At 46.5% G+C, this 26,195-nt stretch overlaps 1 protein-coding gene across 1 annotated transcript in view; it reads right to left on the minus strand.

Moving 5' to 3' along the window:
* Positions 1-15,003: 15,003 nt before the first annotated feature.
* LOC135903473 (epoxide hydrolase 4-like) overlaps positions 15,004-26,195 on the minus strand; it is a 57,266-nt gene continuing 46,074 nt past the window's right edge. The window contains exons 6-7 of the mRNA XM_065433796.2: positions 25,391-25,527; positions 15,004-15,322 (exon numbers count right to left, since the gene is read on the minus strand). Of these exons, the coding sequence (XP_065289868.2) occupies positions 15,054-15,322; positions 25,391-25,527 (406 nt within the window). The 3' untranslated portion in view covers positions 15,004-15,053. The remainder of the gene's footprint in view (positions 15,323-25,390; positions 25,528-26,195) is intronic.

Below are 26,195 nucleotides of genomic sequence, written 5' to 3' on the forward strand. Positions count from 1 at the left end.
AAACGTACGAAGTTTTGCATTCTTGCAATAATAGAACTTGGCGTTCTTTTGAGCTACTCCCATGTTCTTTTCTACTAGTTCTTGGGTTGCACTTAGCCATTCTAGCAAATTTAGCAGGTATTCTACTGCTGCTAGACCTTCTCCTCTTTCCTCCCACATCTCTCTTAACATTCTCAGTGGACAACGGAGTGTCCTCCCATACACTAGTTCTCCTGGCGAGAACCCTGTAGCCTCATGTAGCCTCAAGAACCTGTTCGCAAAGCAAACAAAGTGGCGAGAAGGCAATTCTCCCAGTCCTCCTTGTGCTCGTAACAGAGCGCCCGCAGATCTAGCGTAAGCACTGAATGCCACCTCTCTACACTATTTGACTGAGTGTGATTGACGGAAATGTGTATCAACTTTACCCCGCACTTTAGTAAGAATCTGGAAGTGAGTGCGCTCGTGAATACTGACCCTTGATCCACCTGAATTTCGAATGGTAGCCCAATTCGTGCGAATACTGTCAAAACTGCGTCTACTACTTCGGTGGAGCTGAGCTCTTTGAGAGGGATTGCTTCTGGAAACTTTGTAACGGGACACAGCATGGTAAACAAGTACCGGTAACCCGACTTTGTTCTTGGTAGAGGCTCTACCGTGTCTATCACAAGTTGTCTGAAAGGTTCTGTTATTAAGGGCACTACCTTTACTGGAGCTTTCAATGTTTCTCCTGGTTTATCCGAGCGCTGGCAGGCGTCGCATGATCTTACAAGGTTTTCTACGTCTTTGAACGAGCCAGGCCGGTAGTATTCCATAAACAATCTTTCCATTGACTTGTTTATGCCTAGGTGGTCAGACCATCCATTTCTATGACAGGGACTCAAAAGGTCCTCCCTGTACTTAGTAGGTATGACTAACTGATCCAAAATCCTACCCTTTCGGTCTCTGCAGTGCGGATACAACAATCCTCATCTGTCATGTATCGTCACGTTGCGCCTAGCAACGCCTTCTTTAGCTGTGTGGTGCAATTTAGCTAAGCTGTCATCATTCTTTTGCTCGGCTGCCAGTGTCCACACGTAAGAACTGACCTAACGTCTTCGAGGCCGGTGATACTAACGACCCTGTTTCGCTTGCGAGTGCATCAGCTAGCTCTTCCTGCAGGCGTGAACATTGATACCCTAGTGATCCGCTCTCATTGAGCTGGTCAGCTGGCAGGCATTCCTCAACCGTTCTTTCGTACCCGGAGCCTAGCTCAGATTCAGTTACTGAAGTTACCTCTTTTGCTACTTCCGCTTGAGCAGCCTTTGTATTTTCAGCCGAAAGCGACGCGATTGAACGAGCTGGGCCTCGCGTCAACGCCTGTACTACGCCCTATCCCAGTTAAAGCCCTTTTTCATGCAGTAACTCATCCGACCGATTCGAAATAATGTAAGGGTACTGCAGCGACAAAAATTTAAAAACTGCAGCCTCGGTCATGAACTCCACGAACGGTCCACTAATTTTGAGTTTGACCATGGGCAGACACACGCTGTGCACTTCTAGAACCTGTTTAATCCGTGCTACTTCTCCAGTCACGTAAGACGTCACGTAAGACGAATGGACAATGTCCATCATGGCGGCACTCTCTCGCAGCACCCTACATGGTTTGCCATTCACTCGCAGGTCGTGAAGATATGGGCTTAAAATTTCCATATTCTCGTCTTTTTCGTCCACGCAGGAGAATACTGCGCTACGCTACCCGCAGTTTACAGCGAAATGTCCCAGTTTGTGGCACTTACAGCGGCGGATTGGTCTACAATATTCGGAATTTCGTTTACGTTCTTTTTGTACACTTTCCGCGTTTGATTTCCCCTAGCTCTTTTTGAGTGCTTTTCCGCCACGTCTACAGGCTCCATTCGTCTATTATGCGAACACTTTTTGAACGGAAATGACTTGCGCGGTCCATTTCGAGCGTCTCAATCTCCGTCCTCAGCATTCAGTTTTCTACGCGTTGCGTACTTCGGCTAATTCAGCCGCCCTTTCCACAGTGTTTACATTTCCTTTGTCTTGCACCCACAACTCCACAGATTGTGGGATACTACTCTGAACTTGTTCTAGACGTATGAAGTCAATAATCATGTATCTGCTCTCGTACGCTTCCGCGCTTTGCAACCATTCGACTAGATTGGCGTTTAAGCTATAGCAAACTCCGGATATGCCTCGCTATTCTTTTTGCCTGTGCTTCTATACCTCTGTGGAAGAGCTTCGGCTGAAAGACAGTACTTTTTTTAAAAGACTAGCCTTAACCTTTGCATAATCATATGCATCATGTGCACAGAGTCTGGCGATTACTTCCACAGCTTCACATGGCAACATAGACAGCAACCGCTGTGGCCAAGTACTAGGACCGAAGTTCATCTTCTCGCAAGTCCTTTCAAAATTTCAGAGGAACAAAGCTATGTCCTTCGCGACCTCGAATGGCTTTAACAGCGTGTCCATACGGTATGATTCTGCCTCACTTGATCGACCCAGAGCCTCTTCACTTCCTTGAGACAACTCCAAACGTTTGCTGCCAAGTTCAAATTGCATTTTTCTTAACGCACCATCTTTCTAGCGCTCCTCTCTCTCTTTGTCCCGTCCTTCTCTTTCCCGTTCTTCTCTTTCCCTAAAATGTTGTAACCCAATTTCAATGTCTTCCTCACTGGCCTGTTCAGAAATTAGTTGCAATAATTCCGATTTTAGCATTCCCTTGCGTACCTCTAGGCCCAGTTTCGCACCAACGATCAACAATTCGTCTCTTAGCAGTGTCCTTAGCTCCATAATTGCTGCTTTACTGCCTTGGTCCTACTCGATATACCTACATAGGAAAACACAACCTAGCTCACAATAAACAATTCAGCTTCCCTACTGTTCTAAACAGAACAACCATAAAATGGAGGCTAGAGAGTGAAAGCAAGAACCAAGCACTCACCGCAGATTCAGCACCACGTCGTAAAGTCCGTCTCACCGCTGTCAGCCAGTTGTAATGTTTGGGGTCGGGCATGAAATAGAAGGTACCTGGCCCATGCCGTCGTCCAACTTATCCACGCTAAGAACGTTGTTGAATTGAGAGGCTTGCTCTCATCGAGAACGAGAAATATGGGTTTGTTTACAGTATTGACATGAGAACGCTACCGTTCATCAGTCTAACATGACTGAAAGAGGAATGCACAATGAGGAGCCGCCAACGGCTCCTTAAGTACACTCTATCCCCCCTAGATTCCTAGGTGAGGGAAAACAGCCATTCGACCAAACGGAGCATCCAAAGTCATCGTAGACTTTGAGAGGAAGTATTTAAGCACTCACTTCCGACAGCTTTCACTGACCACACCAAGGTGAGAGGGTTCTCGCAGACACGGGTCCTGCCCCCAGTAGGCGCCTCTTCATCCCAATGTTGACCCTGCACACAATGGCCACCATGTCTGTTCATGACTTCTAAGCTCCGTGAGACGGCCGCATGAGATCTTCTCCCAAGATTTCCACCGCTTCTAACAAGCCATGACGGCTACGGCGAATCCACTAACAATACTTGGTCCGCCGACCGGGTTTAGTCATAGCGGAGCCGAGGGGGTGTTGATGCGGCACATCGTCGCCCCTACAATACGTGTCGCCGCAGCAGGTGGGGAAGGATTGCACGATCGCTTCTCGGAAGCTCGCGGCCTCCACAGCTGCACCTGGCTGCAAACATTTCTGGGTCGGTACCCTTGCAGGCCGTTCGTAACACTGCCTTCTCGATATCTATTTTGCTCGCGTCTGGATCTGTCATTTCTGCTGTAGCAAATCTGTATTTTGTTTACGATGAGCAAGATTTGTTTCTTTTGAATATTTGTATGGAAATTTGTATATATTGTTGCACCCTATGGTTTTCTCCTGTTGCTTATCAAATGCGCATCATGCTGTACTCCACCGTGCAAAAATTCTCACTTGCGACTGCAGTATTTAAAACAATAATAAATAATTACTATACTCCGTCTCATACATAGCAGTGAACGCTGTGGAAGCTATGCAAGAAGTTCGGTCAACAAACGTTATCACTTAGCGCGTCGCGTCTATGCTTCGCTGTTCCGTCCACGCTCCGCTGCGCGACAACATCACTCGCTAGCGCGAGCATGCGTGTCAGGCTTTTCACAACGGGTTGCAAATAAAAAAAAAACCGTAAAGGGCGACCAAAGCAAAAATTATCTAAAACGAGGCATTAGCAGCCGTATATCACAGTGTGTTTTTTTCTGAGGATTAAAACTTGTTTCATTCGATATTGAGCCTATATAAATAACAGTTACGCACAGGTGCGGTCGAAAGACATCGAAATATATCCAGGTGTGAGCGAAGCCACTGCAAGGAGTGTTTATAGCCTCCACAGCGTTTATGGAATGGAGTATAGAGGAAACTATGGCGCTGTCGTGTTCGGGAGCAACAAGCGCGGCAGTTCAACCAGCATGTGAATGATGGGTAGAACATGGATGTGCCTATGCTTCGCCCTACTGGTTTCCAAGGGCTTCGGGATTATTCATTTTTCTCGAGGTGCTGCGTAATAAACAATGAATTGAATATTATTAAAAGTGTCCTACTGCAGAATTCGAACATAGGACCTCTGTAGCATAGAACCAGTAACCAGGGGCGCTATAACGTAAAGTTATTCCAAACTTTTCATTTCCAATTCTTCAATCAGCACTAAGCGGTTGGTCAAAAACATTTTTGGACCACTCCCACTTCGCCTGTCTATCATGCGATGTCACAAAAACCGAGACAGCTCCCAATCTTACATGGCGTGTACACATTGATTATGCATGATTCTACCGAACAAAAGCAAAATAATTATTTCTGATTCCAGGCATTTTTGCCATTAAACCTCTGCTACTGGTAAAGGTTTCAGGCTGCACCCACCTCACCTGTCTGTCATTCGATGTCAAAAAACCGCGAAAACTCATTGCGTCAAAGGGACGTCTAACGGGTTAAAGATGCATTATTATGCTGAACAAAACTGAATTTTTCTCTGAATAGCCGCAGGCTGCCCCGTGCCGAAAGGAATAAAAGATGTCAGCCGCCGATCGCTCATCATCATCATCATCATCCAACAACCCCGGTTATGTACTAATTGTGGCCATGTCATCCCTGTAAACTTCTTAATCTCACCCGCCCACCTAACTTTCTGCCGCCCCCTGCTACGCTTCCCTTCCCTTGCAATCCAGTCCGTAATCCATAATGACCATCGGTTATCTTGCCTGCTCATTACGTGTCCTGCCCATGTCCATTGTTTTTTCTTGATTTCAACTAAGATGTTATTAACTCGCGGTTTTTCCCTGACCCAATCTGCTCTTTTCTTATCCCTTAACGTTACACCCATCATTCTTCTTTCCATAGCTCGTTGCGCCGTCCTCAATTTAAGCAGAACCCTTTTCCTAAGCCTCCAGGTTTCTGCAGGCGAGTACTGTCAAGACACAGCTATTATACACTTTTCTCTTGAGCGATAATCGAAACCTGCTGTTCATGATCTGAGAATGTCTGCCAAATGCACCAAGGCCATTCTTATTCTTCTGATTATTTCCGTCTCATGATTCGGATCCGCCGTCACTACCTGCCCTAAGTAGATGCATTCCCTTACCACTTCCAGTGCCTCGCTACCTATTGTAAATTGCTGTTCGCTTCCGAGACTGTTAAACATTACTTTAGTTTTCTGCAGATTAATTTTTAAACCCACTCTTCTGCTTTGCCTCTCCAGGTCAGTGAGCATGCATTGCAATTGGTCCCCTGAGTTACTAAGCAAGGCAATATCATCAGCGAATCGCAAGTTACTAAGGTATTCTCCATGAACCTTTATCCCCAATTCTTCCCAATCCAGGTCTCTGAACACCTCCTGTAAACACTCTGTGAATAGCATTGGAGAGATCGTATCTCCCTGCCTGACGCCTTTGTTTATTGGGATTTTGTTGCTTTCTTTATGGAGGACTACGGTGGCTGAGGAGCCGCCATAGATATTTTTCAGTATTTTTACATACGCCTCGTCTACACCCTTATTCTGTACTGCCTCCATGGCTGCTGAGGTTTCGACAGAATCAAACGCTTTCTCGTAATCAATGAAAGCTGTATATAAGGGTTGGTTATATTCCGCACATTTTTCTATCACCTGATTGATAGTGTGAATATGGTATATTGTTCAGTAGCCTTTATGGAATCCTGCCTGGTCCTTTGCTTGACAGAAGTCTAAGGTGTTCCTGATTCTATTTGCGATTACCTTACTAAATAGTTTGTAGGCAACTGATGGTAAGCTGTTCGGTCTATTATTTTTAAAGTCCTTGGCATCCCCTTTCTTATGCATCATGATTACGTTCGCATTCTTCCGAGATTCCTGTACGCTCGAGGTCATGAGGCATTGCGCATACGGGGTGACCAGTTTCTCTAGAACTATCTGCCCACCATCCTTCAACAAATCTGTTGTTACCTGATCCTCCCCAGCTGCCTTCCCCTTTTGCATAGCTCCCAAGGCTTTCTTTACTTCTTCCGACGTTACCTGTGGGATTTCTAATTCTTCTAGACTATTCTATCTTCCATTATTGTCGTGGGTGGCACTGGTACTGTATAAATCTCTATAGAACTCCTCTGCCACTTCAACTATCTCACCATATTAGTAATGATATTGCCGGCTTTGTCTCTTAACGCATACATGTGATTCTTGCCAATTCCTAGTTTCTTCCTTACTGCTTTTAGGCTTTCTCCGTTCCTGAAAGCATGTTCAATGTTGAGAGCATGTTGACGTCAGTAGCCGATCGCTTAGGTCCTGGCTACTCACACGTGCCGCAGTGCAAGGGTTCGTTTGCTTGTAACAAACCTTTTTGCGTGGCAGTATAACTTTATGGAGTCCTTTCGGCACATATGCGACATCGCTTTCCCAACTCTTTTTTGCTGAGGATCCGTTTTAGTAGCATTTTTAACCTTCCGTTGCACGCCATCGTGATTTTAGACGCAAGCTAAATAAAGGAAAGCGGGCCAATCGCAGACGCCGGAACCTCCCTCTTCCTCTGGTCATCCATGTTCAGTGTGCTGGCTCGCCCTCACCGAAACCACCTCCACTTTAGCGTGCTCCTCGCGTCTTGTCAGACAGTTAGATAAGAAAAGGGCTCAATGTAGACAATGTTATTCGTTCTGAAAGCAAACAAAAGTGACCACCTATAAACAGGAAGAGCAGTTGATTGGGCTGTTCAGGCAACGCTGTGGGTCAGCGCCCGATACATACGTTGGCAGTTACGTAAACTTGACGTCAGAAATTTGGAATAAAACGTATTGGACTAGAAGCGCTATAACGTAAAACTATCCCGAAATTTTCTATTCCATTTCTGCAAACAGCCCTCCGCGATTGGTCAAGAACTTTTTAAGACCACCCCCATTTCACCTGCCTGTCGTGCAACGTCACGAAAACCGCGATAGCTCCACATCTGATATGACGTGTACACTTATGCATGATTTGACCGAACAAAAGAAAAATAGATATTTCTGATTCTACGCTTTTCGCCATTCGCCCTCTGCAATTGGTCAAACGTTTTCGGGCTGCACCCAATACATATGCCTGTCGCGCGACGTCACAAAACCACAAAAACTCATCACGTCAAAGTGGCCTGTACGCGTTGAAGAAGCATTAGTATGCCGAACAAAACTCAATTTTCTTCTGAATAGGCGCAGGCTGCCCCGTTCCGAAAGGAGTAAAAGAGGGCGACCGCCGATCGCTCAGGCACTGGCTACACGCACCTACCGGAGAGCATTGGTTTATTTGCGTACAATCAAACTTTTTGCGTGGCCCTGTAACGTTTTCGAGCACTTTCGGCAAGTTTACGACCTCGCTCTGCCAGCTCTATTTGACGAAGATCCATCTTAGCTGCAATCTTAACTTTCCGCTGCATGCTGCCGCGATTTTCGCCAAGCCACCGCAAGCTAGTGAAGGAAAACGGACCAATCGCTAACGCTAGTACCAACCCCTTCATCCAGTTATCGATTTTGAATGCACTGGTTCGGCCCCATCAAATCCCTCTGAAGTTGAGCGTGCTATTCGCCTCTTGTCACCCAATTAGATAAGACAAGCCGCTCACTGTAGGCAATGTTATCCGTTTTTAAGCAAACGAAAATAACCTCCTATAGAGCATTTGATTGGTCTCTTCAGACAACCCTGCTGGCAACCGCCCGATGCTTGCGTCAGCGGTTACGCAGATTTGACGTCGGAAGATTGGAACAAAAGCATATTGGAATAGTTTTACGTTATAAGGCCCCAGTACTCAATGGACGCATACATCGGCAATCGGCCTAAAACGACATTATGAATTTTTCTCCGGCAAGCCAGCACGTTGAGACGCTTGGCGCGTTTCGATTTGGCCACCGCGAGAGCGGCGGCAGGCTTTTAGTCACTGCAATTAGTAGCCATTGTGCGTGTTCGCACTCTTCTGCGTTTAGAGAAACATATATTTCCTTGAAATTTATGACAATGAAGGCGCATAAAACGTAGCAAAGCAAAGCCACAAGAACATCCCAAACCACAAGAACGAATACCAGACTTGGCATGGGGGCAGTACTCCCTGTACTGCCCCCATGCCAAGGGCTGCTGAAGGATTGCCGCGCTAGAGTTCCCTCTATTATAGTTATCGCAGGAAACCCTACATGCGCAGCCACAAAAGCAGCTTCTACGTCCGTCGAGTCAAGCAGTGCCAAAGGTATGTTGAGCTTTATCTAAGGCAGGATGCAAAACGTAGTTCCCAGCGCCTACTAGGGCGCCCCTCGCGGCGGCGAGCTCACACCTGGCAGGATACGACCGGCCCGCTCGTGTACGGGAAGCCTGTCTCTGCACTGTTTCGCGCGTAGCTGTTGCCTTTTGTGTGCAATGCCGAAATGCAACACGAATTATTGCGTAGTGGACTCCAATAGCTGGTATGACAACTCACTAGGAACGAAGTTTTTCAGGTTTCCGAGCACGGCGAGCATTTCCGAGAACGGCGTCAACGCTGGATCGCGCTCTTGCGACACAGAAGTAAGCTGTTTTATGTTTCAGCGTTATGCCAAGTGCGTTAACGCTGAATTTGTTGCTTTTACAGCAATGATGGCAGCAACTGGACAGCTGCAGTGCGTACCAGGATATGCAGCAAACAAAGTAGTTTGTTTCCACACCAGTGGCGTAGCTAGGTTTTCTGGCACCCGGGGCCGATAGCTCTTCTGTCAACTCCCCCCCCCCCTCCCCCCCCGGGTGTAGTCGAGGAAGGCGAGGATATCGACAATTTTCGGGTGTCTTCAGACGTATAGGACACCTCCCCCCGCTACTGGCCCCGTGCACCCAGGGCCCACGGACACCCTTCCCCGTTGCCACGCCACTGTTCCACACTTTACCACACTAAAGCTGTGGGACTCTTTCCCAATCATCTGCCATTCAAACAGCGCCATCTCTTGCTGAGAGCTATGAGGAAGGTTTGCAGCTGGCTGAGCTGGCATACACCCTTCTGCGCCCAGCATATCAACTAAGGGGCAGTTCAGGTTACTAAATATTTGATGACGTGGTTTATCGGAACTTCCTTTGTGCGCAGTGAAAAATCGCAACAACATAAAAGGTTTTGGACTTCCGGTATCTTGGGCCAAAATATTTTCCCAGCGTAGTCTAACACAACTGGTAAGTTCCTCACCTTAATTTTTTGTTTGGGGAGAGCAGCGCTAGAATACCTCGGGTAGGTTTTACGAGACGTTGGTACGCCCCACGTTCTTGGATGATATGTTTTGGAGTCGCACTTGCAGTCCTGTATGTACAGGGCAACTGCCGCGCCGTGCTTGCACTAGCTTGGAATGCCAGCAAGGCAATCGCAGCTCCGCGATCGGATTCGTCTGCTGTCGCTGACCTGCAGGAATCAATGTCACCTCTAATTTCATGCGTCCACATCGTATATAACGAAGTAACTTACGATGAGCTTCACGCATCACGCTGGTGCGTTGATTTTCGTTTGACGAATACACCTAGCAGTCGCCTCCAATCCGTGCGAGTTCAGCAGTTCCCTCACGTCGTACACGTGCCCCACTTCAATTAGACGACTTCCTTTGTCAAAATTCTATCCGCAAAAAAAAGCTGTCAATATGTTGTTATTCACAAAACCCGGCTAAATTTATTATCAGCACGCTGTTTCGCGCCCTCACTGTCGTTTCATAGGGCGCCAAACAGGCAGCGCGACCTGCTGACGCCGTGAGTAATCCTACCATATTTACGCAACTATTCGTCAGATGGCGCTAGGGGTCGGAAAGACGGGGTGCTGCCAAGCACTTGCAACGTGCCCGTGAGCGCGTTTAAACTAACTCGCCTACTGTTTACTTCTTAAAATATATAGGGAAAAACTAATTGTTGAAATTTACAGCCTAAACTCGCGACATGATAACGAGGCACTGTGTAGAGATGTAGTGGACTAATCTTGCCTATGTGCGTTTAAATAATGTGCCCAATGCACGCTACTTTAGAAAGTTCGCATTCTGCCCGCATCGAAATGCGCGCGCCATGCGCTCGTCCCGGCTGGGATAAAACTGTCGACCTTTCGTTCAGCAGCGCAACACCACAACCACTGAGCTACTGCGACGGGTGTATTAATTTTTGTGTTGCACCTAGGGTGAGAGGTGTGGAACATCTGTTCAGCCTTTCTTCGGCGTTGAGTATGCGATTCTCGTTCGCAAAAACGAAGTGTAGAGTAAGGCACTTTCCAAGCGAACGCCGTTGGTGAGATTTTTCTTTTTTTGGGGGCGATTAGGCCACTCGCACTTGGTGCCTAAGTGTCGTTGAAAATTAAATTTTTGCGTGGACAAGTGTGGTCACTCTTCTAGTATAATGTTTTGCTAGACGATTATTTATTAAACCCTGCCTGCCTCAGACATAGCAATTGTGTTCCGCAACAGGCTAATTTTCTGATTGTTCCGCCAACACAGAAAATTAAGGCAAGATATTTTAGGTCGGTCAAAGTAGTTTATAGAAGCGAAATATTCTCACAAAACGGCTGCGTTACTCATAGTTAGTAATATTCTAGTTGTAAAACACAGCATGTAGTTCCAGTCCATCGTATTTTTGGACGCTCTGTTTCTGACGTTCTGTTGCCTGTAGCGGGAAGTCCTGTAGTCGGACGTTCTCTAGTTCTTTATCAATGTTTCATTAAAAATTGGCATGGGCCGCTTTAGGGCTATGTGAATTTGTTAGTGCAAAAAAGTAAAAAAAAATTTCCCGCCCCGGTTTCGAACTTGCCGCCTGATGACCAGAACCCAGCATCTTACCAGTGCACCACGCCGAATTTTGTTTTCTTTGTTGCACGGAATTATGAGTAGTGTCAAACTAATACGCGACGGTACATGTACATTTTGGTCATGTAAACAGTAAGGATATTTGTGTGCGTTCACGTATACATTTGTGTGTTAGAGCCAAGGTGCACTTTCACTTCGCCGCGTCAACTGATGCCTCTCTAGAAATGCAAAAGTGTTCTTACCATGGACAAGTGCATCGTGGAGTGCCAGAACATCAATTTTGCTTTGCGACATCTATGTTAAATAAGAAATTCAGAAATACACAAAGGTGGCCGAGGACACTGTTAGGGTTGTTCTGCTAATTGCTGCAGCTGTCTCTCGCTCTTTACACTTTTGAGCGCGCATATAATTCGTGTGTTCAGTACCAGATAGCTACACAAACTTCTATAAATAAGCATTCATTTAGACAGCTTACCGGTTTCATACGGCAGCGCTTTGCCAGAATTCTGACAACCGAGTGAGACAGCTTTTCACGCCACTTTGTGGAACAACCAAAAACTTCTTTTTCCCTTCGTAGAAGCTTATGCAATATTTCTGTGAGACAACTTATGTGTCATCCTAACGGCACGTGCAAGTCCACAGGCCTGTGTGCCACATAATACCAACTAAAACAAAATCGATACGCAGCCGCTCCCCCACATGCTATGATTTTGATCAGCTGCTGAATTTGAGGAGGCGGGTAGGGCATTGCTGGTGCCTCGTCGTCACGGCAGAATTACGACAGTTGGCCAAGTCGGCTTTATTACCGCTCTCGCGGCTACCAGCATTGCCGAATTCAGAGAACGCACTGTTGAATACCGCGCAAGAGAAAAAAACAGCGTACACCGCCGATATGAAACTGACATACAATTTTAAAGCGTCGTGATGCAAAGCGCTCAGAACTTTCGTAGCGATAGAAAGTTTCACACTTCTAACGCCATGACAGAAAGTGTCTGCATTCGCTGCGGAGAGCTCCTGTTGCGACGTCAGAATCGCTGTCGCGATAGAGAGTTGTTGTTGCAACTTCAGAACTCTTGTTGTCGCGACAGAACGTTCCTGTTGCTACTTCCGAACTCATGGTCCTCGCGGCACAATTTTTCTGTTGCGACTTTAGAATTTATGTCGTAACATCAGAAATATCTGTGGAAACTTAAGAAACATAAAGAATTTCTGCCGTAGGAAAGGAACTTGCATAGTTGCAACAGAAATCTCTGCTATCTTGTTCAACGCGGATTTATCAGTCAGCAAAGGTATTTAAGTTATTTTCTAGCACTAAGGTTTCTACCTGAAAGAACTGCATTCAATTTGTGTAGGTACTCGGTGGTTGTTTTTAGGAGCCGTCGACCCAAAACCTTGTCATTCATAGGTTCCGGCGCTTAGTTTTATTGTGTAATAAATTTTTGGTAGAGGCTAAATTCCTGGCTTACTGCATAGAGCTTGTTCCATGCGATGATTGGAAGGCCGAACCTGATGACAGCTTTTAGGTCAGCAGCCCTCCAAGAAAATTAAAAAGTTCTGATGTTTTACGTGCTGTAACCGCCATGCCATTATGAGGCATGCTGTAGTGGGGGACTGCGCATTAAGATTAACTGCCTGAGGTTGTTTAATATGTAGGGGATGAATGGTACACGGACGTTCTCGCATTTCGCCCCTATAGAAATGTCGCCGCCGTGGCAGGGTTTCGATACCGCGAGTTCTTGCTAGACAATACAGCGCCCAAACCACTAGGCAACATGGCGAGTCACCCTTCCAGCACATGAGCGGGAGAGACAGAACGCAGCACAGCAGTGGTTTCCTTTTCTCACTCGTAATCTTTCGAACGCCACGCAATGTTACACTGTTATCGATACTTTTCGGATACTAATGGTTTCCCTTCTTCCCGGTTTTCGTCATGTTTGAAGATTCCCTATTTTGTTTTCCATCTACACCTTGTCTACTCTGCTGAAGTAACCTACACATATGCTGTGAATGCAACCTTAAACTTAGAGTTTTGATATTTGTAAAGAGCTTGTGGCCTGGCTTGGGCTTCGCTGCGATACTTTCATTTCAAATTTTAGTGACGCTTCAACAGTACTGTCTTTTCTTAATTGCGATAGCACTTTAAAATATGGACGACAAACACATTTTTGCCATCAACGCCGCCTTGATGCGCTCTTTAAATTGTAAGGTCGATAACAGCGTCGCCGCACGCGGTATCCTGTATGTGCGAGGGAAAGCACGCGAGGGACGCCGACGAACGATAGCGGCTCAATCTGGCGCGCGCGAAGGAACAAAGCGGTGGTAAGCGCGCCGTCTTCCGTCGCGCGGAAGGCCGCGAGACTGGGGGGACGATGGGAAGGAGGGGGCGGCGTTGTGCTCCGGCAGCAACTGCGCACTTCGCGAAGAGATGCACGGGAAAAGGGAGACGCAGCTCAGTTTCGCGTGTCATATATGCAGGAAAGCGGGGATACAGCACGCGAAGGAGGGGGTGACGGTTGTGACTCCGCCGAGAGGCGCATTCGGTGCACGGCCACGCGTGCCAGCGTTCGCCGTATCTCGCACCAGAGATATGCTGACGGCTGATACTTCTACATTTGAACGCATTGCTCTGGCCACTCTTCCGTTGAAGCAATAGACCGCGCGAAGGTCATTTCGCTCGCTGGTGCAGCCGCGCTTGCTCACACCAGCGTTTTGACGGCGAGCGTACGCGCTTACCGTGTGTGATGTGTTCATCTTTGCTTGAGCGCTGACACCATGCCTGTTAATTCAGTTAGTAAGCGAATGTTTCCAAGTTGATACGACCGATGAAGCTACTATCCTTACTTCGTTTAGCTGTCCGCTAATTTCCTATCGCAGTCGATGCTTCGCTTTTCGTGCGACACTGCTGCTGTTTTCATTTGCACGTATACATACAGCGCAAGGAGTTCGTCGGCAATACTTTTTACTTCAATGGGTTTTATGAGGGGATGGTTGCCGTTCATTTCTTACTAGTACATGATGCTATTAAACAAACCGGCCCTTCAGCCACATGGGCGTAGGGGTGAAGTAATCGGTAAGTATCCACCTAGTGCACATGTTTATTTCGTCTGCTGCCGATGTCATGACTGACTGGGGTGCCTGTCTCCTTGTGACGCATACCCCAGACCAGCCAATCATAGCTTCAGCAGCAGGTGCTGTGGACATCTGCACTAGGTGTGCGCTTTGAGAATCGCACCCCCTCCCCACCCTGTGGTCTTACACACGACGGACCGCCTTCCTAAATGTGGCATGTCTGTCGTCGACATGAAAGTTCACAGATGTCCTGTGTTCTTCCCATTTTCTGTTGATAATTTATATTTTCATTTGTACAAAAGTTGTGTTCAATGTATCCTAAAAGTAAGCTTTGAAAATATGTATTTCAGTACTTAAGGAACATAAAAGTTAATCTCTATGCTATGAATTTTCATATACGTGACATATTATGATAGTGGTATCATTAAACATTTTCAACTGCTCTGGCCACCAGTGTGTGTGAACTTTGTTAAAGGATTTGATTGGAATACTCGCAAAACATCTGTGAGCCTATATGCCAGGTTACCAGAGATTTGTATATAAATTCAGTAGAATTTCTGCTCTTTTTTTAAACTAAACATATTTGGATTTTCACCAGCGTCGTGAAAGTGTACGATTTATTGTTGGCATTTGAAATTCTTCTGCACTGCGATTTTAGGCACTCAGCGAATAATGTTTTAGGGACAGGTAAATTACATGGATAAGTCTTGCCACACGTTTATATACTAGATAAGAGTATCGCTGAACTGCGAACGCGTTTATTTCTCATTCGAGAGGAAACGCCTGATAAGGTCGTTGACGAGCTTGGGCCGCTCGCGGTGAAGCCAGTGGCCGGCGTCGGCCACGTACTCGACGCGCCCGCTACCTGCGTACTGCAGGGAGAGCGCTGCGATATTTTTGGTCAGGGACGTGTCCTGGCAGCCCCACAGAACCAGGGCCGGAACATACAGCTGCCGGTAGTTGAACGGGTCCTCAGACTGTACTCGAAATGACGCTCGGTAGTAGTTGACGGGTCCAGTGAAAGCACCTACGTAAAGTAATCAATCAGAAAGGTTCACTTACTAAATTTTGCGGAAACCATTGAGGATGACTCTAAAATCAAGCGTACACGTGGAACGTTCTAGAGAGCTATTCTTTATGTAAAAATATTTATTCGCATAAATGCGTATATTTATAGTAGCAAGGGTGTTTAGGTAGCGTATGTTGTGGTAGTGCTCAATTCTGTAGAAAAAACAAACATTAACGAGCACATATTTAACGCTAGTGTCGGTGGCCGTAGACACAGGCCCGTCGCTCATCAGTGTGTGGTCTCGAGAGGAGAGAAAACCGGCATGGTGAGTGCAACTACGACTCCAAATTTTAGGACACCCCAAAGATCCAGCGCGTTAACCAGCAAAGTGCATAATAGTTTGTGTTGTGTTCAGCGAAGAATGTGCCCTGAAACTCTGTGGCACAAGAGCACGCGTCCCTTGCATTCATGCCTTTGTAACTTTGGTGAAAGTATATCCACCACAGTCCAGCTTAAACTGTCCTAGAAAGCAAAAAAAAAGCAATTCTGTTGTATAAATAAACCTTCAGCAGCGCATTCCAACACAATTAGCGCCGTCGTGAACAATGCAGTTAGGCACATTATCCCGAAACGTCTTTTTGTACAATAGCTGAGAAATCAAGGTACATTTATCGTAAAGAGCCCGCCGCGCTCGCTTCGTGGCTATTGTTTTGGGCTGCTAAGAACGAGGTAGCGGGATCGAATCCCGGCAACGCTGGCCGAATTTCGAAACGGGCGTACTTAGATTTAGGTGTACGGTAAAGAACCCCATGTGGTCGAAATTTCCCGTGTCATCCACTACGGCGTGCGTCATGATCAGATCGTGGTTTTGGCACGTAAAAGCCCATGATTTTTTTATTTATCCTAAAATGCTAAAAATGGAATATGACCATATACAGTAAATAAATGAGAGTGTTTTGGGCCGCGAAGTTTTTCAGACGTACTGGATAAATTTTGTGAGATAAACCCCAGAGAAATATTGAGCAAATGTTACGGTTGCGATTTGTGTATATGGCTCCCACGATGCCTGCTGGACCGACCCTGACGTCGAATTAGAGAGCACAAACGATGGATGCATTTGTAAACATTTGTGCACATGCGATAAAAAAACTGTCATTTCTTCTTTCATTGATGCTTATTTCAATACAGCAAGAACTTCACGCATAAGCCATAAAAGGTGATGAACTTTCACGCCTTTTGTAAACGTTCAATACTGATACTTCTATTCGCACAGGGGTGGTCTTGCGCAACAAAATGCCTAAGCCGCATTACAAATTAGAGCCAGTGAGATCTCGTCCTTCGCCCGACTTGTCACAATTATATTTCTCAGATAAACTCAGAACTAAACTGAGTCGCGAAATGTTTGCGCATTTGACAATACGTTGTAATATAGGGTCGCTTTTTTCCGGCGCCATACTAAGAGCGCTGAATATCAATGGGTGAAGAGGCAAGCTTTTCACAGCGCCTGACATATATGGTTCGTACACAAAGACGCGTAATTATAGAGTAAAAGTTACCATGATGCAACAGATAATTGGCCTACGCTGAATTCACATTTGATAACATGAACTGTTTATCAGTACGTGCAGAGGGGAAGGCTCTAGGATTGAATTGATATGCCTAGCTTTAATGCTTACGTTTGTTGGCAACATGTGTCAATCATGTGTGAAAAACAAAGGAAGCATTTTGTAGGCACTGAGGACGTTGCAGTGTTACTGCTGGGAACACTTGCGTTTCCTGGTTTGCGATGCTACCGCAGCAAAAGCATAACGCTCGACGCTTGCGTGCTTTAGAGCACAGCTGTTTGGCGCCCGTCTCTGCGGCGAACGTCGGCGTCGTCCCTCGGCGTCCTGGAAAGCGAGTGAACGGCCACCGCGAAGGATGTAAGAGCTAACGGGGAGCGAGGATGAAAGACGACAATAGCGAAGAGACCGCGAGCAGGAATACGAAGGAGGAGAGTGCTGCAGCGTAACCATAAGGCGGAAATCGGAGAAGAAGGGTATGATGAAAGTACGACAAGAAAAGCCTGGTGCCATGCAAGACAGCCTTTGCGGCGATGATGGCTACGAGATGGCGCCCGTCCAGCACGCATCGCCTGTTCGAAAATGACGCCATCGATACCATATATAAAAACAAAGCAATGCAAGAGTGTAGGTCTCGGCGGCGGCTGCTGGGAATTGCGCCCGCGCGTCACCCACGCGTTGCCTCTCGCGATCTGCCAATTACCGAGGCAGTCGCGTCGCACTTCTCTTCGTTTGCAACTTGCCGTAAGAGACGGGTTGTCTGCGTCAGTCAATATATCATGAAGTGAGAACACGCATAAAGCTGCGCTAAAATTTCGCATTCGGGAGTATAGTAATCGTCGTTGAATTTTTTTTCTGTGATGTCTCGGTTTCCTTGCTGACCCTCACATTAACGTGCCTGTGTGTCACTGCTCCTGCACCACCCCTTACACGCATATTTTGTAGTAGTCGCTTCCGCAGTTCTTCTACCTTGACATTGCTGTACTTCCCTAGAGGATGATGGGTAAACTTGTCGGATATTTTCCCTGCGGCTCGTTCACAAGGCACCATCTTCCATGACGTTCTGATGGGCTATCCAGTCATGCGAACCTTTAACACTGACATCAGCGGCCCAAATGCCTCGGTGTGGCAGTACTTTCGGCACTAGTTCAGATAGTACAGCACCTTTGTCGTCGTGTTATTTTGTTCAGCGCACGCTCTCTGCTGTTCCTTCCGGAAGTGTACACGTTGAGTACTCGTCATGTTGACGACAGGTCCGCACTCGCTCGGTACAGGCCTTTCTTGCAGCCAAACAGCGGCAACATAGCCACGAGGTAGTGGAGTAACGCAGTTTGATGCTAGACTGCTGCCAGCTTGCTACTTGGGATTAACGATGTTCAGCGGGATGTTCTCACTTTGTTGAATGCCGACGGCTTGCTTTTAAGATAACTAAACGGTTACGTTCACAAAAGGGCTGGGAATACTTAGGCATTGTTTTAGGCATGCGAAAAGCCTCAACCATTCACCTTGCTTCTTGTCGCTGCCAATGCTGTCAGGGCTCATTCTCTAAAGGAACGTTTTTGGCACAACTACGGATCGGAACCGTTTCACATTTCTGTTTAAGTAGGTTAAACTAGCCGTAGATCGGCACGCTTCCCGGCATTTTCCATCACTAGACCTGCTGCGCATTGGGATGCCAAAATAGTTTCAGCAAAGCCAATAATTTCCTCTCAATACCGTCCGGTAAGAGCAATGGGTTAAGAAGAAAGACATCGAATAATCGAAATGGGAGGGAGAATAAGAGACTACATCCTCCACACGACTATGCGAGGTAGCTTGTGAGTCTTAACAGTACAGTATGTGTCAGGCTAGCGTAATTTACTGCGTGTCATACCGTATTAGATATTGCACAGTTCACTTAGCATGCTGCCACTTGTCTGTACGCTTTAACACGATTACGTACGTGACGTGCGCTTGTTTATATAAGCGCTACGTGGCCGTATTCGGTGCGCTTAATCGTTCTCTAGGTCACCAGGCTGGCGCGCACGCCAGGCTGGGCGCGAAAACATGATTACGAAAGTTTCACGATTCAGTGCAATCCTTAGACAAAATTTCAGGCTCGAACGAGAAAACTTGAAAACTCACTGCAGGAAAGCACTTTGCTTTTTGTGGTTAATTACTAGGCTTCTTTAGAGCGAATAGCTTTATTCGCCTTTTTTGTTTCTGTTCGTCATTGGCGGTCGCCCAGTGGATTAGCGATACAAAGGCACCGATCGAAAGTGTGCGTGTTCTCCCAAAACCGAGTTAAGGGGCGCGTTCGTCGCCGAATGACAGCATCATAGGTTTTTGAGCCGCACGTTTTGATTCGCGTGAGCTTTAACATCTGTGAAGGTTAAGATGTGGCGGTGGAGCACTCGCAAAAAAAAAAGAACGTTCATTTGCCAGCTCATGCACTGGCTGCTATAATTGTTCGTTTAGTCGTTCGCACGCTCGTTAGTTGAAGTATAAGTTTCTACTACCACCATCTCTTTGAGGCGCACATCTGCAGTGTACTTAGGAAAGTGCGCTTAATTACGTAATGAGGCACCGAATGGCACCTAAATTTCATTTACTACTTTGTATAACGCAATTTCCACCGCATCATCTCATCGCGCTCTCATTACTTCAGTAAAGTTATATCTTGCAAATATTATTTCGGAGCGAGCGCAACCGTCCTCAATGCACCCACCTTAGTGCAACTCGGTTTGCGAGAAGAAGCCCACTTCATGAATTGATGAGCTAACGCGCGATGAAATGTTATTCGTCATAAGTCACTAAGCTGAAAAAAATTATTTTCCTTAATGTAAGCTCACTATGCTCTTGCTTAAGACTGAGTGAGGCGCTGACACCGCGTTCCCGCTTTGCGAACGAATTCTGAAAAAAAAAAGTGATTTCATTTTCTATGAACGCAGAGTGCCCATTCGATGATCGGCCGCGCGTTTCTGTCGACTTTGAGGCACAGGAAACACAATTGAACCAGCGCCCATCTCTGAATAGGTGTGCTTAGATGTTTGGTAATTTCGCACATTGGAGGCAATGTAACTTGTTATGCTCCATCGAACCTTCAGAGCACCGATCGTTCCTGCCCCCTCTCAGTATTTTTGTATCCCAGCTGATACGCGTCGCAAATTCACATTCTAAGGACGGCGCGGAATATTTAGGCCGGAATGGGCGCCTTCGATAGTAAACCTGCTGCTACAACCATTCGCAACGAGATCTTGCGACACGCGCTTCACAAATGTTGCGCACGTAATTGCAGCGCAGACCATACATTCAGAGTAGTCATGATGCGGGGTTAGCGCTTGTTCAGACAATTGAAAAATAATTAACGAAACAGAAAGTAAAAGCTGCGGTCACTAAATTTGTGCAACACTCCATGTAGAAATTCTATGCTCTGCACGAAGTTACTCAGAACAACAACAACAAAAAAAAAATAGGGGACGCTTAAGCTTCGCCTTCAAGAGTGGAACGTGATAGCATTGAACAATCTCTGACTGCTTCTTACGCTTCACGAAAACTGCAGTATATGTAAGCGTTATGTTTACCGAAAAACGCTCGCGGTGAACTCTTTGGATGAAGGCGAACTTTCTGGTAGAAACCGGGCCTCTTGCATGGGCCGCAATGCGGTGGAGGCGAGCGCCATCTCAAAGTGTTTCAACGAAGTGGACTCCGAGATATTTGGGTGCCGCGATGCGCAAATGACGGACGCCGTCTCCGGTCTTTGCATTGTTGAAACGCTGTAAAAGGGGTGTGTTTAAGTTCTCGCGTAACAAAATCAGGATTTCTCGCATAATAAAATTACAATTCGAGAGCTATCATGTCTGTAGGTTGCGTGTAAGTAGTAATATATGATTTGCCCATGTATATTTCAGTTTGAGAAATTTATTTCAGTCAATTCCTTGCGTCACATGGAAGGCCTGGGTATGCGTGGTTCGAAAATATTTTTGCCGGAGAAAATTGCCGGAAGAACCGGATCTTTTGCAACTCAGGCTCCTCAACGCTGTCGCATTAAAAACCAATGCGAAAGCTTCAAGCGCACTGTTTCGCTATGCAAGCATTAACTCTGAGAAATGTCATTTGCTACGCTAAAGCATTGTAGGTGGTGCCACAGTCGAAGAGGGAGGGCGAAAATGAGGATAAATGAGGGGGAGTGAAGGCAGAGGCGGAGAGGAACTACTTTACGAAGTGTGAAGGGCTTTAATGAGACCCATATAACCCATCATCACTCCTTATCATCGTTATGAACTTATTTACTGGTTATGTATTTGGGTTCTGTGAGTCAAGTGCTTGAGCCCTCAGAGATCGGTGGCGTTTCGGTCGGTGAAGTAACTCCCCAACGCAAGACGCATCACCCGGCCACAGAAACCCACCGATGGATATATTTTTTGCAAAATAGCAATTTTCTAATCATTACAATGTTCGAACTCGGGTCTAGATATGGTTCTAGAGACGTCTTTTATTCCACCATCACCAAGCACTTCAAGCAAGCCTTCATTAAAACTATTCACCCCTGACATTTGTTTTGTGCCGCCTGTACAACACATTCATGTAGTTCAGATATATTCACCATCTGCAAGCGTGGGTAGTTAGTACAAGTATTTCTGGAAGGTAATTGATCATTGGAAGCTGTAACATCTGTCTTAGAAATGGACCGTTTACATCACGAAAGAATAATAACAGGGAGACAAGTTACCCTAATAAAAGATAAACTACGCCAAGAGCCCGACTCCCAAGAGTAAAAGAAAAGTTATCACGATGCCTGGGGTCAAAACGGGAACTCTGTACTTTGGTAGCAAGCAAACGATGGCTTATAACATAAGCCACAAGCAATGTAATACTTGCTGGACATACATTATTCGAGTTGCTAGGAATATGTTGTGAGCTTCCGCTCGTCCGAATACAGACAACTGCCTCCCTTACCACTTGTGAAACTTATGTTGGACTTCTTCAACTTCTGCTGACCAATGAGGTTTAGTATCGAAATGTTGAAAGAACAGTACACGTGAGTACTTGACGTCCTGCATCCACTGAATACCTGCGAAGTGAATTGGCATCGTATACCATAGACTAAACCAAAATCCTTAACCGTTCTAGATTTAGACGTCACACTGTGCACAATTTGCTTGCTGTATTTTACAGATCCCTGTGACCCACCATATGACATATTCGTGTTATTTGTCCTACCTAGCATTTGGCGCTGTAGAATATGCGACAGGCACACTGAACCACGGCGAAGCAGTCGGTCTTTTTTATGGAATCTGTTGTTTCTGTTCGCAATGTGTACGATGCACAAGGAACACCACCGGTCTGGATGCTTCTATTGGACGCCTGCACGTGCTCGAGTGACATTTGAATGCGTATTCAGTCACCTTAAATTTCTGTACTGCTTTGTTATTGTTGTTTTACTGAAGATTCTGTTCTCGTGTAATACACAAATAAAGTGGGTGTTTAGACCAGTGCGCAACACACGCGGCTTCTGTGCATGGGGTCGTAGTTTTGAAAGTCACCGCCACCAAGGCTTTTACTCTCGAATTGATTGTTTTTTTATGCGTCAGTTTCTTTACAGCGATTCGTCTTACGTGACGGACGGACAGGTTTCATAATGGGGTAGGCATAGAAGTGCTTGGTAAATAAAGGCTATTTCCAAAGTGTCCAAATTTCAAGAAAGGAATGTTCACTGCATTTCAACGAGGGAATTGCCTGGCGCTTCAAACTGCCCATGCGGAGACAATGAAAGAAGTAAGAAACAAGTGCGAAGAAACATTGCAGAAGCCAGCGTTGGTACTAGATTACAACTACACTATGGGTACTGTTGACATAATTGATCACAACCTCACTGCCCGTGCGTGCGGCAACAGCAGAAAGCTTTTCCAACAAATATGCCTGGTCGTCTAAGATAGGGCTATGTTTAAAGCTTTTCTTTCCAGCAGGAAGGCTACTAGTAGAAACGATACCAATTTATAATTCCGATTCAGTCTCGTAGAAGATCTGATTAGCGAGAGCTCCCGACCTCGACCTCACCTAGGACGAAATTATTCAGCTGCTAACATGCCCTGCCTTGTCGCTCGCCACTTCACCAAGTACAATCCGCAAACTACCAAATGTTAAAAGCGAACAAGGCTTGAACCGATCATCAAATGATTGGAAGATAAGCAGTCGCAATCAAACCAGCGCCTGTTGTGACGACTGCAACATGACGCTGTGCAATATTCCCCGCTTTGAAATGTACAACACAGAGGCCAACTTTTAAAGTCATAGAATCAACTATTCAAATCAGGGGACCGGTATGGAAGTCAACAACATATTTGGGTGTCAAGACATTTTGTAGGATTTATCAGAAAGTACACCAGTATTTTAATGTAAAGAATGAACGTCTGTGTTAGTTTCCTTGACCATGCAGGCAGTTCATGACGGTGATGTGCTGCGACTCTCCTACGACAACTTTGTGTTACCATCGTAACAATAGAGTTAACCCACATGATGGCACATTTGCGACGCGAACACGCAAAAATGTTTTGGTAGTATCTCAACAATGTAATATTGTGCGAGAAGTCACACACATATGGGGCGCTTCAGCGAATAATGCTGTAGTCTTCCGAGAACTCCTAAATAAAGTGGCATTTTTGAATACGTGGTTATGCAATATATGTTACGGCTGCACATCAGCAGTAATCAAGGGGAGCCATATTTATTTAACGGCGATCAGTGGTAATGGCCCATGAATCCAGAACAAAATACAATGCATAGTTATCAACTGGGGCGAGATACAAGAGTACTCGTAAGTCTTGCATTGGGTGTTCGGTAAGTAATTTCCAGGGTGAAAACTGTTCCACAGTCCACCACATTGGCGTGTGTGAAGGCCTGTGTGTTGGTTCTTATGCATCGACGATGCGCGAACTTAGAAAGGTCTTAGAAAGAACTTAGGTCTGGTTTTGAATCTGCTTCTACTGCTTCACGCCTAGAGCTACACAAGCTAAAAGGGCATTTTAACGCGATAGCGTTAAGGAGCTCGTGTCGCAGAAAAGCCGGTGTCGTCGGCGTCGGTGTCGGCGTCGGCGTTTGCGGCGTTGACCGTGAGCGATAAATCATGGCAGGCGCTTCATAAATAAAAAGCAACTTCCAAGATTGGCCCGGTGGGAATCGAACCAGGGTCTCCGGAGTGTGAGACGGAGACGCTACCACTCAGCCACGAGTTCCATGCTTCCAAGCGGTGCAAACGCGCCTCTAGTGAATGCGGTGTTGCCTTCGAAACGAGCCGTGGAAAGTTATACTGCGGTGTATATCGGTAATTATGAACATGTAACGTACAGAAGTCACAATTACACGAGTTGCGAAGTGCGTTTCCGCTGCATTTCTTCTGCGCTTTCCGCACACGCAGAGCCATCTTGCGGCAAACACAGAAGACCCCCTCCTCTCAATGTACGGCGCTGCCCCGACAGGAGGCGCGCCGCGCGCGCATTGGGACCGCTGCCAGGCGCGTCGCGGGACTCCCTCTCCCCTGACGACGCTTCGCCGTGCTCCCGGTCCTTTCTTTAGATTACTATCTATCTCTCTGCCCGTGCCGATCGCGACGTTTGGCTGGCGTAGATCGTTTCCCCTCCGAGACACCGAGTTCTTCGGTTCGTTTCGTTCGCTCAGGCGCACGTTTCGTTGCCGCGCCGAACGCTGCGTTGCTCGACGCTCACCGCGTGATAGGTGGGCGCTAAGTCCGATGCGGGGCGCATCGTAAGTGATCGCTGTGCCGTAGCGCATTGTCTTATACCCCTTGGCGGGTCGACGGGAACGCTGTCGCGTCCCACTCTTGAAGGCGAAGCTTAAGCGTCCTCCAATTTTTCAACTCACCTTCTGCTTAGCGGCACCCGTAGCAGCATCCTAGTAAGCCTTTGAAATCCAATATTTGCAATGAATGCGAAAGGCTTCGGCACCCTTCTAGCATGTTTCAGAGAGCTACTGAACGTAAGGCATGGCGTTCAGCGAGTTTATCACAGATAGGCAGTTACAGCGCCCCTGAAAGTGCCGTGGCGGTATTCGAGCCAGCGTCTTTGTCTGAAATGGTGTCCCACATTTCTAGCCCTAATAGAACAATATCAGGTATGTTTCTCTGAGTTGTAGTGAACCACCTTATGGACACCTCGGATACTCAGCTCCCTATTGTTAACTGTGTCGTAGTACGCGCATAGCTGGCGTGCGCGTATAACAGTCTGAAGCCTGCAGTCTTCTGTATTTTGTTGTGCGTCGCCGACTGATTTGGGAACTCGGTGAGTTTCAGTGAACATTGTTACGTTAAACAAACGGTTATTCCGTGCTGCTTCACACTGCGAGATGAAACAGCAGGCTTGTTAATAAAACTGTTACGCAAAAGGCTGTATTAGTAATTCCAGATTACCATGATGCCACTTGAACCTTGAATAAATTGCTGATTATTAACCAGGTTAATTCTACATTATATCATAAAATTCAAGCCACCAACAAGGTCAGCAAACGGTCGTCACAACGTAATGCGTACCCGGCTTGCTGAATGCGTATTTCAAGGCTTCCCGCTCCTCCTCATCGTAGGCGCCATGCAATGTGTCGAGTAGCTGGAGGTCGTTGGCACAGAAACTTGCTTCCGGTAGCCACGGTAACTGGAATGTCACGAAGTACCTGCAGAGATTATGTGTTGCATTCATATGGCTGGTCTATAGCCGCATTGCTTGCACTAGCACACTCGTCAAGTCCTTTTGCATTTTGTAGTTAGAATACATACTGCACGAGACGCCCTCAGTGGCTCACAATGGATATATAACACGGTGCAATCGGCGTTAAAACGCTAAGTAATTTAATTATTAAACGTTTTAAATATGCAAAAACCACTGCAGTTACATGTGGGTGGCTTGTAGTCACAAGATGAATTCAAAATAAATGGGAGATCTGGTTTATAATCTTCTCGCAGTGCGACGCTTACCAACAACCATCGTCTACTTCTTTATATTGTCAGGAGGCATTATGGGTTAATTGATGAAACCCTCAGATAGTAGAGCACCGCAGCGAGTGCTCACACAGCTTCGGCAACACAGGCACAAGACTTCCAACAAATAGTTGTCATCGCCTTTCTCGTAGCAATGCCTGCTGCTCGTTCTTCACCAGTACAATTACCTCCCCGGAGAAGAGGAGCCGTCTCGGCGACCTACGGGCAGGATAGCACAGGTGCATCAATGTACGGCTTGAGCCGTTGAACGCGCACGGTTTGGCACCCTCGGCGGCACTTATCCGAAGGCGGCTTAAGGGTTTCTACCAAATAGTTCACAGGAGACGTTTGACTGACGACACGG

Source organism: Dermacentor albipictus, chromosome 7, assembly GCF_038994185.2.
Source record: "Dermacentor albipictus isolate Rhodes 1998 colony chromosome 7, USDA_Dalb.pri_finalv2, whole genome shotgun sequence".
Taxonomy (NCBI): Eukaryota; Metazoa; Arthropoda; class Arachnida; order Ixodida; family Ixodidae; genus Dermacentor; species Dermacentor albipictus.